The 18,021-nt window shown below is 39.0% G+C and overlaps 2 protein-coding genes across 5 annotated transcripts; one reads left to right on the forward strand and one right to left on the reverse strand.

Annotated features, from left to right (window-relative positions):
• Nucleotides 1–5,503: 5,503 nt before the first annotated feature.
• neil3 (nei-like DNA glycosylase 3) lies at nt 5,504–10,876 on the forward strand. 3 transcript variants are annotated; one of them, XM_053682189.1, is made up of 10 exons: nt 5,504–5,716; nt 6,019–6,134; nt 6,555–6,689; nt 6,809–7,022; nt 7,493–7,567; nt 7,797–7,963; nt 8,101–8,270; nt 8,898–9,255; nt 9,350–9,500; nt 10,138–10,876. In XM_053682189.1, the coding sequence occupies exons 1-10, from the start codon at nt 5,618–5,620 to the stop codon at nt 10,294–10,296; spliced, it is 1,644 nt and encodes a 547-aa protein (XP_053538164.1). In that variant the 5' UTR covers nt 5,504–5,617; the 3' UTR covers nt 10,297–10,876. The 3 variants fall into 3 exon arrangements, with proteins under 3 accessions (XP_053538164.1, XP_053538165.1, XP_053538166.1); XM_053682190.1 differs by having other exon boundaries at nt 9,353–9,500; XM_053682191.1 differs by having other exon boundaries at nt 5,505–5,710.
• aga (aspartylglucosaminidase) lies at nt 10,874–17,454 on the reverse strand. 2 transcript variants are annotated; one of them, XM_053681969.1, is made up of 10 exons: nt 17,235–17,454; nt 16,442–16,595; nt 15,455–15,567; nt 14,853–14,965; nt 13,900–14,008; nt 13,252–13,327; nt 12,932–13,039; nt 12,306–12,439; nt 11,001–11,109; nt 10,874–10,960 (listed from the first exon to the last, which is right to left on the reverse strand). In XM_053681969.1, exons 1-9 carry the CDS (start codon nt 17,350–17,352, stop codon nt 11,009–11,011), a joined length of 1,026 nt encoding a protein of 341 aa, XP_053537944.1. In that variant the 5' UTR covers nt 17,353–17,454; the 3' UTR covers nt 10,874–10,960; nt 11,001–11,008.
• Nucleotides 17,455–18,021: the final 567 nt, after the last annotated feature.

Consider the following 18,021-nt stretch of genomic DNA (forward strand, 5'->3'; position numbering starts at 1 on the left):
CACAGGACGAGTGTCGCTTCTCCTAATCTAACACTTTGATACAGGCTTAACCTTTGACCCCAAATTTAGCACAATGACTCACTAAACACACTGCTGACCACCAGCTATACAGAACACACACACACACACACACACACACACACACACACACACACACACACACACAATGTTGAAGCTGCATTCCTGTGGAGCAGAGAGAAAGAGAATAATTAGCTCATGTCTTCATGTCATTAAACCGTGTTGCCAGATTAATAGTTTTTAGACTTTTTGATTTTTTTTTCTGAGATTTATAAATAAATAAATAAAACATTAAGTAACACTTTCTCTGAAGTTCATATTCATAATGCATTCACAGGGAAATGTACACATTGATCTAAATATTTATGAACATTTATTACACTTTATGAATAACTCTAATTTACCTTCAGACGTATTCATTACAGCACTTCAAAAGCTTCGGAAAGTGTTATTGCATTATTGTGTGAATTGATTTAACATCTCGTGCTTAAAACATCCTTTGCCTCGAGTCGTCCGTTATAGCTCATGAAAAATTTACGTTTTAGATAACGTTCATTCTCAACCCTGTTACCTGAACATGCTGACCCCGGGACATATTTCAGGAGGTTGCATCATCCAAAGATCTAGTTCTAGAAGATAAGTCAGTTCTGTGATATTGATGATGTGATTTTTTCTTCTCTCAGAGAGAGAGAGAGAGAGAGAGAGAGAGAGAGAGAGAGAGAGAGAGAGAGAGAGAGAGACAGAGAGAGGGAGGGAGAGAGAGAGGGGGAGAGAGGGACAGAGAGAGAGAGAGAGAGAGGGAGAGAGAGAGAGAGAGGGAGAGAGAGAGGGAGAGAGAGAGACAGTGAGAGGGGAGAGAGAGAGAGAGAGAGAGAGAGAGAGAGAGAGACAGTGAGAGGGGAGAGAGAGAGAGAGAGAGAGAGAGAGAGAGACAGTGAGAGGGGAGAGAGAGGGAGAGAGAGAGAGAGAGAGAGAGAGAGAGAAGGTAAAATGGAGGGAGAGTTAAGCTCCTCATATTGAACTGTCAGTGCTTACAGCTGTGCAAATCCCCAAATATTTCTGAGAATCTGCATCTCTCTATCCTTCTCATACACACACACACACACACACACACACACACACACACACACACACACACACAGAGAGAGAGAGAGAGAGAGAGACCTGGCCGTGAGCCTGAGGCCCTGAGTGTTGTTTTCACATGCAGATTGTCTTTTCCTCTACAGGAAAACCCCATGAGAAACACACACAGACACACACACACACACAGACACACACACACACACACACACACACACACACACACACAAACACACACACTGGTCTCTCACACTAGTCCTCTTCAGGCTTTAACATGCCACACACTGGAGAAAAATCTTCCAAAGATTTTAATCACAAAATCGTTGTCTTGTGGTCGTCACTGTTTTCATTCCTTCCATTTTTGACTCATAAAGCAGCTTCACACAGCTTCCTTAGTGTATGTGTGTGTGTGTGTGTGTGTGTGTGTGTGTCTGTGTGTGTGTGTGAGAGAGAGAGAGAGGGAGAGAGAGAGAGAGAGAGAGAGAGAGAGAGAGAGAGAGAGAGAGAGAGAGAGAGAGAGAGAGAGAGGTGTTGTGTATAATTCTCTGGGTGTTGTGGCACAGAGGAAGGAATGCATGGCCATTTCTAATCTGAAGCTCTACACTTCTGAGCGCACACACACATACACACACACACACACACACACACACACACACACACTGAGGTTGAACTCATGCAGTAAGGGTGGATAACATTGGAAGAAATATTATTTGATAAATGAATATTCTACATAATATAAGAAATAAATAAAATCAGTGTGGCAGGAGGATGGATGGTGTGGTGTTTGAGATAAATGTGTAGCGGTATTCATCTGCCATTTTCCTTTAAAGAATGAAACGGAAGGATGTCACAGAGCTTTAAAAAATTCATCTCAAAGCCATGTTCTTCCTCAGCATTAGACTCAGGTAGGGGGCGTGGCCTAACATTGTGGAGGCGGAGCTTGTACATTAGAATCCAGATGAATAGTTATTAAACCTGTGTGTTCATGTAAAGGTACAGTACAAAAAGAGATGATTAATAGATCAATACCTATTTATGACCTTATATATATTCCGATTAGATCCCAGATTAGCCGGAGCACTCTGGGATTAAACTCCCCAAAAACATGTACATGTAAATCTCATGTAAAATTTCAGTGTACTTCTGATGAAATAATTTCACACACACACATCGCACTCCAGAACGGCGCTAAAACCAGGACGGAAACATAAAACCATTTAATGAGAGGTTCAGCCTACTGCAACCAAGTTCATCTGGGGTCGAGAGAGAGAGAGCGAGGGAGAGAGGGAGAGAGAGGGAGAGAGAGAGAGAGAGAGAGGGAGAGAATGAGAGTGCGTGTGCGGCGGTATGGACGGAAGGAAAAGCAGGGTCATCGTTTGCCATGAAGTGAAGTGATTATGCTGAGAAACTGCAATCCATAAAGACTCTTCTGTTAAACAGAGAGAGAGAAATAGATGGAGGGAGACAGAAAGGGAGTGGGAGAAACAGAGCAATGGAAAGATGGAATGAGACGAGAAGAAGAAATGGATGGAGAAACTGAGAAGCGCAAGAAGCTAAATAAAGGGAGAGATATTAATTAGCAGAGAGACAGAGAAATGGAGGTAGAGATAGAGAGAGAGAGACAGAGAGAAACATCCAAATGGAGAGAAAGAAATTAATCAAGTGAGATAAAGAGAGAGAGATAAAGAGAGGGAAAAGGATAGAGAGATGAGATGAGTCTTCAGAGCAAAATTTGGTGTGGAATTAATTCCTTCATCACTGGCCATGTGTTCAACTGTTTCTCTTCCACTCCCTTCCTTCATCCAAACATTTCTCTCTTACTCTTTCTATCTCTCCTTCACTCTCTCTCTACCTGTATTTCTCTCGTCATCTATTTCTCTCCTTCTATTTATGTCTCAGGGAAATGTGTGAGAAACAGAAAAGATAAATTGAGAGGAAGGGAAAAATGGATTAGGGTTAGGTGGAGCAAGGCCAAGAGAGGGCGGGGCAAGGTGAGAGAGGGCGGGGCAAGAGCAAGGGAGGGTGGGGCATGGATAAGGCAGGGGAGGGTGGGGCGTGGTAGGGTGGGACTGGAACAATTCAGAAACATGTCTTCATTTCCATGATGTCCTTTGAGGTAAAGTGATGTGATGATATTTTACACGAGTGTGAACACATCACACACTCTTCACACACTCTCATCACACACACACACACACTCATCACACTCACACACACACTCACACACACACACACACACATCACACTCTCATCACACTCTCATCACACACACACACACACACATAACACTCTCATCACACACTCACACACACACACACACACACACACTCATCACACACACACACACACACACACACACACTCACACACATTAATACCATCTGAAAAAAGAACAGATGCATGACATGAAGACAGACAGAGAGGTGACAGAGAATTTACATTTGAATTTGAATTTCTAGTACTATTTTCTGTGTGCAAAATGAATATTAATGAATGTAAAATGAATAATAAGTGGACAATGACTACTAATGAGTGTATAATTAATAATAATAATAATAATAAGAAGAAGAAATAAGAATAAAGTTTATGATAAATGTCTCATAAAATTTACAAATGAATCTGAACTAAACTTTTAGCTCATCTTCTCACCTATTAGCTCTGCCTTCAGACTTTAGGCCCCGCCCCATCCGTGTCTATTACAAGTGCTGTGGAGAGACATACCAGGACTAACCTGCTGAATCGGACATTGTTAGAGGTCACTGAGGTCAAACTCTGGTCCAGAAAGGTCACGACACTGCAAATGTTTAATTTGATTTCTTCAAAGGTTTAACAACGAGTGAAATCAGGTGTTAAGTGAAGAAATATCTCTCATATATTCCTCATAAGTGAACCACCACATTAGCCTTGAACTGTGGCTTCGCTGAATAAACTCTTCTCACCATAAACAAAGTCAAGCCTTTGCTTTTACATGTCTAGTAAAGGTTCTTAAAGGAAATCATGACGTAGTTACAGGAAGACAAACAGGAGGAACATGTGGGCAAAGTTCAGACAGGAAAGAGGAAGGACTAAGAACAGCCGAGGGAAAAAACACACCATTCCTTCCATCCAGAGTCATCTGGAGACTTCAGATTGTGCAGAACTGAAACACACACACACACATTAGCCTGGTGCAATTCATATTCCAGGACAGGAAGTACACACACATTAAAATATTAGTGTCCTTCTGGATTAATAAATCACTGTTCAGAATGAAATTGTACAAATCTCTAGTGTCCTGTGTGTGTGTGTGTGTGTGTGTGTGTGCAGGCACTCTAAGAGGAGCTTAAAATGTCAAACGTCACATGTGTGTTAAGATTAGACATAAATAAAATCTGTTCAGTGTGTCATTCTGTGCTTAACCCATCTTGCGTTCAAAAATAAAATGTCCATGATGTCCCTTTATCCCAAAATGGAGGCTCTGTGAGGCTAATGTAGCTAACACCTACTGTAAGCCTCCGGTTTAGCATGGTGTAAATGATCACACACTCGCCTCAAGCATGAAGCTGAAGGATGTAGACGTAAAAGACATTTGAATGTATAATAAATTCAGATTTGATTTGTATATCTATTTTTAATAAAATAAATATTTTATAAATCTGTATAGTGACTTAGCTTAGCTAAGTGCTATAGTGCCGAACTGGAGGCTATACGTTTTTATTCTGATTTGTTAGCCACATTAGCATCAGACACCAAACTTGGTCATGGCTGATTGACTACATTTGGAGTGATTTCACTATTCATTATAAATTATATTTTTAATCAGTTTAATGACAAAAAGCTAAATAAATATTTCAAATATTTTATTTAATTCGTCAGTTGAAAGGCACTCTCTGTAGCAATAACAACATTTACACCGCCATCTTGTGGCCAAATAAAAGTCCTACCTGTAGAGTTTTATATCATACATATCATTTCTGTCATTATTTATATTCAGTTCATTTTATACAATAATATAAAGCTGGAACTGAACGGTGGCTTTAGATATTTTATTTGGGCCAAAATAAAAATCACTACATTTGAGGCAAAGTGACATCATATCTGGCACTCCTTAAAAAGGTGGAATAATAAATATACACTTCCACAACGTATTTACATTATTATTATTATTATTATTATTATTATTATTATTATTATTATTATTATTATTCTCTTACAGGTTCAGTTTTTGCATGTGGCGTTTCATTTCTACTGAAAACTAATCGGAATACAACAACAACAAAGCGGTAGTAAATTATTTTATTTTTTACACGTTATATTATGTCGAAAAAATACTCATTTTGATAATAATATCAATAAAAGAATATAAACGACGCCTCCTCATCACAGTCTCATCTCAAAACCGGAAATAAAATCTCCTCCTGAGGCGCTGTTCTTCACTGTGCGCATGCGCGGGTCTGGGCGGTTTGGCGGGTTGTTTGAGCTCACTTCCGGGTTTCACACACGGTTTATATTCATAAATAATATTATATATAAGAGAGGAGATGGTGGAAGGACCCGGATGTACACTGCATGGAGAGAAAATCCGCTCCAGAGTGAAGAAGGGACAGAGAGTGCTGCAGATTAGAGGAAACGCGGTAAAAGTGTGTGTGTGTGTGTGTGTGTGTGTGTGTGTGTGTGTGTGTTTACTTGCTGTACGTGACATACTGTAACAGTTCTAGAAAGATGTCCCATTGTACTAGTACTAGAACACTGGACCTAATGTAGACGTTCTGGAGCAGTGAACCCAATGTAGTGGTTCTAGAACACGCTGACCCTCTGGAATAGTTCTGTGACAGTGACAGTGACACACCACCAGCAGACCAAAGTGTTTAGAGAACAAGAGGTTGTAAAGTGTGTGTGTGTGTGTGTGTGTGTGTGTGTGTGTGTGTGTGTGTGTGTACAGAACCATGGTGGCGGTGCTCCAGGAGACCGGTTCCAGTGTTTTGGTGGCTGTGAGTACACCGGAGTGCAGACGCTGGGTAAAGAACTCTTCGTGTACTTCGGAGGCCGAGCGTTAAGGTGACTCTCCATTCCACTGCAGTTTGAGAAGATTTTTTTGACCTGTTTTCTGAATTATTTCTAAATTATTTCTGGATTATTTCTGAATGATCTTTTTGTCATCGCTGAAGCAAAAACAGACTTTTTTTTTTCTCCAAACATCTCCGTACAAGTCCCTGTTACTATAGCAACGATAACATATTAGAACCAGCGTGTTAATATGAACCTGTCGTTACAGTCAGAACTACCGCCGGGGCCGTGCTGTTATATAAAAGTAACGCACACCTTCTGACCAATCAGATTAGAGAACTCAACCGTGCTGCGGTGTAACCGCGCTTCATTTCATTTGAGTTTAGAATATTATTTATAATCAGAGAGATGATGGTATTTAATCTGTTCTCACTGTGTCGCCTCACACTCCTGACACTGTGTGTAACTCAGGCTGCACTTCGGGATGGACGGCTCCATGCGTATAAACACAGCGGAGAGGAACGACGGCAGAGGAAATCCCCCGACTCTCATCATCTCACTCACTGAAGACACGCTGACCTTCTACAACACCACTGCTGAAATCCGGTACTGCTGCTAACACACGTGTGTTCATGGAATTAATAAGATTACAGTCACTTGCTGATCCTCGTGTGTGTGTGTGTGTGTGTGTGTGTGTGTGTGTGTGTGTGTGTGTGTGTGTGTAGACTCTCTGAGGACTGCAGTGAGAAGGTGCGTCTCATGGCGAGTCTGGACGTCTGTTCTCCGAGCTTCAGTGTGTGTGGTGCGGTGGAGGCGGTGTGTAGAGAGAGCGGCCGCAGTGTGTGTGACGTTCTGCTGGATCAGTCGGTTCTACCCGGAGTCGGGAACATCATCAAGAACGAAGCGCTTTTCCTCACTGCGCTTAATCCTGCAGTCAAGGTTAATAATAATAATGATGATAATGATAATGATGATAATAATAATAATAATAATAATAATAATAATAATAATGATTATATTTATATCTATATTTTAGTTCTTTATTACAGCAGAGTATTAATACTAATTATTGTAGCATTATTAAAATAAACTTTTTCATTATAGCATCATTAATATAAAATTATTTATTATAGTCGTATTCAAATAAAATGATTTATTATAGCACCGCTATCGAAATAAAGCTTTTAATGTGTGTGTTGTGTGTGGATGATGAAACCGGAGTGTGTGTTTCAGTAGGATTTTTATTCATATAGAGTTTTTAAGAGTTTACAGGAATCCCAACATGTATACAGAAGGAAGATGAAATCTTTCCTTGGCGTCGTATCGAATCGTCCGGATGATGTCATTACGCCGTGTGAACTGTTCCTGTACTTACAGTGGATTAAAGTTATAAGCTCGTGTGTTCGCAGGTGAATCGTCTGAAGCCTGAACTCGTCCGGCATCTGGTGAAAATGACGCGGGACTTCACGCTGCTCTTTTATCAGGTGATGTCATTTCCTGCGTATGTTCTGGAAAACCCCGTGGAAACCGCTCCTCACGCACTAATCGCACCACGTTGTATGAGATTTATTGCATGGCAAGATCGGATTCTTTTCACATAAACCTTATTTAAAACCGCAGCAAGGTTTGCGTGATGTTGTCTACGCTGAATAATTCCTGATCCGTCGTCGTAGCAACCAGCAGATGTTTAAAGTCTTTATTGCTCTGTGTCAGTGTGTTAAAAGGGGCTCGGCGGTCTGTAAGCACTGTAGGGTGTATAAACGCTCCAGCTGTGGTCAGTGCAGTGGTGCCGTCACCGTGTGCCGCTTAGGGAACGATAACAGGATGACGTACTTCTGCTCGCGCTGCCAGACTGAAGATCCGACTGAAATCGACATCAGGTGAGACTTTCTCTCTTCAGAATGGCTCCTTACTCCCTGTTACAGCGTTACATTCCACACACACACACACACACACACACACACACACACACACACACACACACACAATGCTCACGTGATGCTCTGTGGTGTAACAGTAAACTCCCCGGCCTGAACACGTTACTGAGATGGACGAGTCAGAGATCCGTGCAGGACGTCGACCACGTTGCCACAAAAGAGGAAGAAGAGTGGTCATGTGACCTTTGCACTCTGATTAACCGGCCAATCATCAAGTTCTGTGAAGCGTGTATGAGTCCTCGACCGCTGGGTGAGTCTCAGAACAATTCAGAAGAAAAACTACACAATTCTCTCTGTAACCTAGCAGATCTCAGTTCCCGCCCCATTCTCAGTGTAACCAATCAGATCTCAGTTCCCGCCCCTATTCTCAGTGTAACTAATCAGCTCTCAGTTCCCGCCCCTATTGTCAGTGTAACTAATCAGCTCTCAGTTCCCGCCCCTATTGTCAGTGTAGTCAATCAGCTCTCAGTTCCCGCCCCTATTCTCAGGGCGGATGTGAGGTTCAGAGGCAGTTAATTATTATTAACTTAAACCTTTTAACAGAAGCACTTGCTCTTAAATGGAATGTTGTATAGGTGATATTTATGCCCTTATGTGAAGCTTATTGTACAAATAAGGTTTTATTTAACTTTTTAAAGCAAATGATGGATTTCTAATAATTACATGTTTGTGTCATTTGTAAGTCGCTTTGGATAAAAGCGTCTGCTAAGTGAATAAATGTAAATGTAATCTAATGTACGTATTTACTCCTTATTTAAGCAGGTATCTAGGAATTCTATTTATTTGATGTAAAAACAACAGACACTTTCTGAATGGTTAAAATAAAAGTCATAAAAAGTCGCTCTCTCGCTCTCGCTCTCTCCCTCCCTCCCCCCAGCTGCAGTGAAGGATCCTCCTTTCTTTAGTGCACTTATCCGCTTCCCTCACAACACTTTCTCCAAACCGCAGCAGGAAGTGAAGCTCCACCGCAGAGCTGCGTTCGGGAACACCACCCTCGTCCTGTCGGACCTCGGCTCCGGACCCGCCACACCTCCCAGTCACACCACTGACCACAGGAGTGGCGTAGGGTTAGGGAGTGACTCCAGCACTGCTGTTATTGGGACACAGCCCACACGAGCTCATATCTTCAAACGAGCCTCACCTGGACTTCCCAGCATTCCCAGCAAGAGGAGGAAGACCGGGAGCGAACCTCTGACAGGAGGAGAGGTGCAGGATAAAAACCAGCCCGCTTCGAGGTGAGGCTGTGCTTAAACCGCCTGTAGTATGCACTACTTCCTGCTATCTCTAGGTTTTTTTTTAAAAATCTGCTTTGATTTTGTCTCATTCCAGCAGTAGCACTACATCACTACCCACAATCCCTTGCTGCACCGCTCACCACCGTCCCAGCGTCCTCAGGGTGGTCACTAAAGAGGGAGAGAATAAGGGCAGGCACTTCTACACTTGCGCCCTTCCCCGAGGCTCCCAGTGTAACTTCTTTGAGGTAAAAAACAAAAAGTTTGATTTATTTAAATAAAAGAAAAAAAAGCATAAATGATGAATAAAGGAAAGAATTCTTGAAGAAAAAACAAATACACATATATATATATATATATCAATCTATATATAATCATAATCTATATATAATCATAATCTATATATAATCATAATCTATCTATCTATCTATTCTGCTTGCATAAGGAACAGGAACATAGCGGACTCTTCAGCGCCTCCTAATGGTGGAGTTTATTTAGTGTTTGTCCCGTTAGAGATTTACATTTACATTTATTCACTTAGCAGACACGTTTATCCAAAGCGACTTACAAATGAGAAAAATACAAGCAAAGATCCCGAAGTTCAGCGAGGTTTGTACTGTGGAGAAAAAAGTCGTTCCAGAGCAGCGCTTACCTCAGAAAGTTTATCGTTCTCTTCCAATAACTACAGCAAGAATTACTCTTCAGGTTTTTATTCAAATAAAATGAAAATAATAAACTGAGCTTTACGAGCAAATCAGATCATAAATAAATAAATAATGCTGAGATGTATGTTAATTGTTTTACTTTTGTTTATGAGTAGTGATGATTAGAGGAAGTGTTGACGTATTTTCTCGTACTGAACGTTTGTGTCCTGTGTCGTGGCAGTGGGCCGACCTGCACTTCCCCTCGTGTCATCACGGTAAACGCTCTCTGATGAGGACCGTCCTCAAACTGGGGCCGAATAACGGGCGGCGCTTCTACGTTTGTCCTCTGAAACAGGGGAAACAGTGCGAGTTCTTCCAGTGGGCGGAGAAAAGCCCGTGAACCAATCAGCTGCTCGCACGTCATCACACACAGTTACATCCAGCACCGTGGATCATTTTATTAAACATTCCATTTAAATATGCAAATGTACACCATTTCTTTTCTTTTATGTTGTAGCTGCTTTCTTTGGGTCCAATTAATTAGAGTGGAAATAAAAAAAAAAAACCCACTTCATTACATTTATAAAAATCTTTACATTCTTCTGGCGCGTACATTATATTTACATACAACTTATTACGACTTCTTTTCCCCAATTTCTGAAAGGCTTTAAAATTTCCTGAATACATATTTTACATTTTTATTTTTTAAATAGATTTTAAATTTTTGGGTAATAAAATTGTGTAAATTTTTTTTATTTAATTTCACCAAATTTCTAAAGGAGACTTCTTAGATGGCGTAAATACATATTTACATCTCTACTGAATAAAATATTAATATTGAATATTATTTTTATGAAAGTATCATTATTAAAATGAGTTTCTCTGTACGTTAATGTGCCGTATTATTGTACTGAAATTAGCGGTTAATGGTGAAGGGATGCACTTTCTCCCATTCCTCAAATAAAGAAACTTTCCTCTGAGTCTGAAAAAAATTATTTATTAAAACATCAACAATCTAATGATTAAAATGTCACCCCTAAAGTGATTTGTGTGTGTGTGTGTGTGTGTGTGTGTGTGTGTGTGTGTGTGTGAGAGAGTGAGTGAAATCTCCTCTACACACAGTCGACGCTGTGCAGTTGAGGTTTGTTGCTGTTGGGATTAAAGATGATGAAGGGAAACTGCGTCAATATAGAGATTTTATTACACGCTGCACCTTTAAAAGAACAAATAACAAAAAATTATTAGAAAACATTTAATAAAATGACATTATTCCAAATGATGCATAACAAATTCTCAGCTTTATGAACTTAAGACTACTATATTTAATGATTTCAACAGATCAGAGGAAAGCAGCTGGAATACTGGAAGAGTTTTCACTGCTATTATTATTATTATTATTATTATTATTATTACTTTAATTATCTAAAAAAATGTAATTTTTAGTTAGAACTAAATAATTAAACTAATTACTAATACTTAAACTAAATAATATCAGATTCATTATTCATAAATATTTTTTTAAGTAGTTTAATAAATAAACTTATGGAATCAATTTAAAAAATATATATTTTGTTCTCTAAATGGTAAAAGATATTAACTATTTCTGTTAACTGAAATGATAGTATTAACTTTAATATTTTCAGAATTATTTAATTAAAAAAAAAAGTTAGCGCTTTACATAAACCGTTATGTTTTATAAGTGTCAGCATTCTGTTTTTGTCTTTTTTTTTTTTTAAAGAATATAAAGGTTTTATTGTTAAATATACAAATTAATTGCTGTTAAATTAAGTGAAATTATGGCTTAATTAAATTTTTTTTAATATGTTAAGTTTTTATTATAGCTTAACTGTATTTAAATGAAGTCTAACGTCCATTATTAACGAGTTAATTTAGATGGAGATCTGAGTAGCTAAATAAATAAATAAATAAATAAATAAATTACAATTATGATCAGTTAACCTAATATTCATTAACTTTTATATTAAACATTTTACATTTATTAATAGTATTTATTTACAATAATTAAACAGGTGTGAGTTGGTGACGGCCATTTGATTATATAATGAATTATTTATACTCTATACACAACGTGGATCTTTTTTAACTCGTAAATGAGTGATTTATTTCATCTTTACGTAAGCTGTAATAGTAACGATTTTTAAAAATTAATTTTAAATTAAATTTCGATATCAATGAAATAATACCTAATAAGATCTTGATTATTGTTGACTGAACACACGAGACGGGGATAAAGGTCACTGAAGTGGGTGAATTTTTGACTTTAGCTCTATAATAAGATCTGAAACGGTTGAAGTGATATTTTAAAATGTCAGCTGATTTATTCCCTTTAATTCTGAACCACAGAACACAACTTTAACTTCATCACCACAGGAAGAGTCTTCAACTCACCGAATCCACCCGTGCTGTTGGCACAGATGACTGCCGCAAAGGCATCTGGGTAATACTTCTTTATCCTGTTGATGGCGGTTTTGCAGGCGGCGGCGGGTTCGGCTCCGGACCTCATCAACTCCACCGCTAAAAAACTGTCAACAATCACGCAAGCGTCAGGTGGAGAAGATTCACACCCGCCCGCCCTTAATGTTATTTATTTAAAACTCCATTTTTAACGACAAATGACATTTATTATGAATATCAAAAAAAATTGTGTCTTATTTCTGTGTCCTTAATGAGGCAAATGTCATTTACCTCTTAATTAGCAAGGATTTAATTAGTATTTTATTTGTTTGTTAATTTAATTTCTTAATAATTAAGAAATTAAAATTAAGATAAAAAATAAAATCTTAAAAGTTACGCAGTAAATTAATTCTTTATCTGTAAATAGTAATTTTAATAAAACATCGTGAGGAATATCAGGAGGACAGCAGTGCATTATGGGTAAGTTGTGCTTCTAAAGTCAGCGCTAAGCTTCACCTCAATATTTAGATAAATAAAACTTAGTTTCTGTGTTTTAATAATAATAATAATAATAATAATAATAATAATAATAATAATAATAATAATAATAATAATATTACCTGGGCAGAAAACGCATCATGAGGTCACCATCACCAGTCGCTGCAGCGCCCCCTACTGAGCTCTCTGCATACGCACCAGCTCCTGCTATGGGAGAATCTCCAACACGCCTGCAGAAACACGAACATCATCAGAATATAATTATAGTATATTACAGTCCAAAATCATAGCATCTCACACATAAATGATGAATAAAATATAGACAAAGCATATTAATACAATAAATGAAAAAAAAATGAATTAACTGTTATTGTATGTACAGTAGTAGTAATCGTAAATTAATTTTTAAAAAAGTGGCCATTTTTAAATTTCTTTCACTGACCCTGGAACTTTATGGCTCGCCCCATTGGTAGACGTCGCAGCAACCACCTGACCACTCGGTCCAATTACAATCATTCCTAATCAAAACAAGAAAAACAAAACTAATTCAGAGTGATCTTTAATGACTCAGTGGTTCAGAAAGATTCAGAGTGGTTCCGAATGACTGAGTCATTTGGAGTGGTTGAGAATGATTCAGAGTGATTCTTTCACTACCTTTAAAGTGCCATCCAAAAAGTCTAGAGCACAAAAGTTCTAGTGAGAGGTCCTGATGGTGGATATTTGATGTTAGTGTCCATACTGTGCGTTGGGGAGAGTGTACGTATTACCCATAATGCCCTGCATATAACCCGGGAGTCGGTTTATAACCCCGCCCCGTTTAGATGAACGTGAAAAGAAATAGTCAAATGAAAGCTGAGTTCTCTGGAACACCGCATTCATGTCTGTTCATTTACACAGAATGCTAATAAAATACGCTAACCGCTAACTAACTGCTAATTCCCAACTTGGGTAGCTGATTTTTTTTTCTTTAAGACACAGTGTTTATGTGCAGCGTTCCAAAACACGATGTGGAACTTTGTGTTGTCGTGTGTGCGCGTGTGTGTGCACGCTATTTATCTCCAGTACATCAGAATGAATGTTATATCGTTACCGATGGTATCGTGGGAGCGGGGGTTAATTAATCCAGGCTTCTGCCTCGGCTTCACTTCAGCTCGGGGTTTATACGGCCCACACGACACGGAAGGATCCGGAACCATGTTCTGGAAATTCAAGTGGAACAAAAAATCTCATTTAAATCCAATTCCTAGATTTAATCATGAGTATTAATTGTTTTTAAAGAATACAAAAAATATAAAACCCAGTTGTCTATTCACATAACTGAAGTAACTTAAAATGATTTTAAAAACTATTTTTTAACATTACATTTAAATTACACCTATTATGATGATGACTATTATTATGATTTAAAATGAATTTCTTTACTTCAGGAGTTACAGAGCTCAGAGTTTTCAGGATTTACATTATTAAAGCGCTAATGTCGCGCTGGAGCACACGGCGCGCCCTGATACCTGAAGCACGAGCTCAAAGTGTGAGCGCGTGCTTCCGGGTTTGTCAATGACTGACTTTTTTGTGTGTACATTTGTTGTGATTTCTGTCCTGTCTCCGCCACTGTATCATTGGTTGTTTCCCCGTATGTGTCATTAGTCTCAGATTATGACACATAGTCTCACAAATAAAACCTTATTTTGTGTTGATATTCTGGTTTTGACCTTGATTCTCTGCCTTGCCTGTTTTGATTGGTTCGCCTGATCGTATGACCCTTGCCTGTTGTGGATTTTTGAACTACCCTTTGGACTTGTTTTTGGATGAAACTACCTAACCTGCACTAGCTCCTGTCTGCACCTCCTTTACATGACAGCTAAACTCGAGCATTTAAAGGCAATGTTTGTGTGCTGTGTGTAAACCTGCACTGTGGCTTGAGATTTAAATAAATGTAGTAATTTAAATAATCCTGGTTAATAGTACAATGATTTCATTATTGTGCCATGTTTGTCTCTGGTTCATTTTTAAGGATATTTCTAAAATCCCTTCTGGTTCGCTCACCTTCCTGTAGTTCGGCTGGCAGTTATTACTCAGCCACTGTGAGAACATCTTCATCGACTTGTTAGTGGACAAACTTTCAGATTTGAAGCCCATGTCCTGAGCGAACACTGACGCTGCATGGGGAGGGGGGGAGGGGGGGGGTGTTAGATTATGTCAGTGAACATATTCGCTTGAAAACAGGGACTAAAATGTTAGCGAAAGAACAGTTAAATGTGTTATATACATGATGCGTGCGCACACCCCCACCCCCGCCCACCTCTAATCCAGTTAAATCTATAAACTAGTGCACTATATAGTGAGCAGTAGTGAGTGGAATTCTGGATCATTTCAGTGAGTCGGTTCTTACGACTCAGCTCATGGGTAAGAGTCGACTCTTTCAAAACGACTCGCTGTCCATTTTAGACAGAAGTGAACAAACTTTTGACCCGTGTTTGTTCTTCTTTGTCTAATTACAGCTGAAATTGTTTCATGAACCCTTCATCCTTGTAATTAAGACAGTTATAATAATTTAATCCTTTAAACTTAATTCAATCACACTACAAGAGTAACGGCACTGCCGGTATATAAAATAGAGTTTCTGTATGAATGAGACGTCACGTTACCGGATTCTCCCACTAACAAAGTGTGCTGTGTGTGATCCATCACGGCTCTAGCCACGTCCACTGCGTTCTTCACCCTCCTCAGATCTCCCACCGCACCCACCTCCATCGTATCACTGAGGAACACAAACAATGGAGGACAAACTTTTAACTAACTCTCTCGCTCTCACTCACACACACACACACGTCGAGTTCCAGGTGGTGATGGGTCAGAAGTTTATAACACACTGATTTTAAAAAATATGTGCAAAACATTTCCCCCCCTTTTTTTTTTTTAAGAGAAGGCTATTAGTAATCTCATTAATATTAATGACCACCAAGGTTAAGGCCCTTTAAGAAGCAGGAAGGTGAGTTCCCTGCCCAGGAGTATCGCGAGAGTTCACCTGCGAGCAGCGCGAGTTACAACGCGATACAGGTGCTTCTCATGAAGTGTGCTTGTCGCATCAGAGTGAGTTTTATTCACTTTTATTGATTTTAGAAGTGTTTGTGCCCTTGAAAAAGTGTATGTTGTTTTCCAGGATAGGAGGCTGCTAGCGTTGTCTCTGTGGTGTTATCTAGGTTGTGTTCATTTGTTTCATTATTTCCTACTGTCTATAAGGGAAGGGAAAAAGGAGACAGTCTCATTTTGTTAGTTGTACAAAACCACACTAACTCGGTCAACCAATATAGAGATTTCCATTTCTAAGTACTAATCGCCCAAAATCTGCATAGTTTATGCTGCGCTGTTCCCGGTGCAGTCCAATTTAAATTTTGTCCTGTGCCCTGTTTTGTCATTTATGCGTATGCCGGGCCACGTGTGTATGTTATTTATATATATATATATATATATATATATATATATATATATATATATATATATATATATGTGTATATGTATATATATATATAAAAAATGTATATATAAAATTATATATCTATCTCTCACATATCTGACCTTAATAAAATACAGTTGGAGCTGTAATAAAGGCGGAACCGCTCCTCCCTCTTTACCCGTTCATGATGAGGGCGTCCAGTGTGGTCTCTCCGGTCTCGTCAGGATGTCCACCGAAGCCCACGGTGCCGTCACACTGCTCCTCTTCACACGCAGAGCATCCTCTCTGTACAGCGTCCAGAGGAGACAAACCCGCCTGCAGGGCGCGCCATGCTGGACACGCCCAATACACACACACGCCCAATACACACACACACACACGCCCAATACACACACGCGCGCCCAGTCACAGATAAGTCATGCGTTAGCACCATGTGTTTCCGTTCTAGTACAGTGACGAAGCGGAGTGACTAAACACGCTGCAGTTGATTCATTTTCTGTAACAGCAAGTCCAGTGATGGCGGGTTTTTTGTTGTTGTTTTTTCTTTTTAAAGTAAAGACACGTCATTATTTTTTATCCGTTTATAGTTGCATTGAATTATTTTCTATTCTACTAAAACTCTATTCTACATCTTGAGGAAAAAAAAAAAGTGTCCTGCTTGATATGCAGATGACGATCTAATGAATATGCAAATTGATCTCAGACGTCACCTGGTGACTTCTAGCGACTTTCGGAACGATCTATTTTCCCCTGAAAGGAGTTGACGAAACTGAACACGTGATCCAGCCTCACCTGCACACTTCACATTTATTCATTTAGCAGTCTTTTATCCAAAGCGACTTACAATAATAGAGTTAATAGAAGCGATCCATCAGGAGGAGAACAATACAAGTAGTGCTACTGTCCCAGATTGATAAGTGCTTTATAAAAGATTTGTAATTGCACATGACTGACACCTGACTGGAACTCACCTGCTAAATTGGCATTCTCAAAGTTCCAGGTGTTTATCACAAGCGGTAAAATAGCCCCATCTGTAGGGAGTGAAAAAACGAAAAACGAGCATAAAAGTGTGGGGATCATGGCGAACATCCTCCTAAACCTTTATAAACGCGTTAAAACACCACACACTGCTCATTATATAGCCCGCTTCCGGTTTCATTCACGTGACTCTGCACGGCCTTAAGAAATGTTCCGTCCTTCTGGCTGCGTCCCAAAGCGCGCTCCACTTCACTAAATAGTGTCCATAACTACAGGTTACCATAGTTACTAAAAGTAGTGCGCTACGGAAATTCGCTTTAAGGCCTTATCCGGTGTGAAACATACACTACGTTAAAATCGTTCAGATGAATCGCGTCACAAAATGGCAGGAATAATAAAAAGTAATAATAACTACTTTAATTAAGATTAGCTAGTATTTTTTAAAATCCGTTTAATGTTTAAACTTTTTGGTACGTGTTCCCAAATAGGAACTGTTTACTTCCATGTTTAATCACGTGATCTTTTTCTTCTATGGTGTTTCGGGTTTTAGAGTTGGCGCATCGCCATCTGCTGGCGACATTCAACATTACAACTAACGAGCATTAATACAATATTGAAACAGAGGAAATATTCTATAAAAAATGTTAGCTACAAAATTTTGGGCACCCTTTTAGTAGTAAAAAATAAAAACAAAAAAAACCAAACCATATAATATGTTTATTATATGTTAATTTAAACTTTACAGACAACTGTAGAACTGACTTTTCTTGTCTTGAACTA

The sequence above is a fragment of the Ictalurus punctatus genome, chromosome 8 (assembly GCF_001660625.3).
Source record: "Ictalurus punctatus breed USDA103 chromosome 8, Coco_2.0, whole genome shotgun sequence".
Classification (NCBI taxonomy): Eukaryota; Metazoa; Chordata; class Actinopteri; order Siluriformes; family Ictaluridae; genus Ictalurus; species Ictalurus punctatus.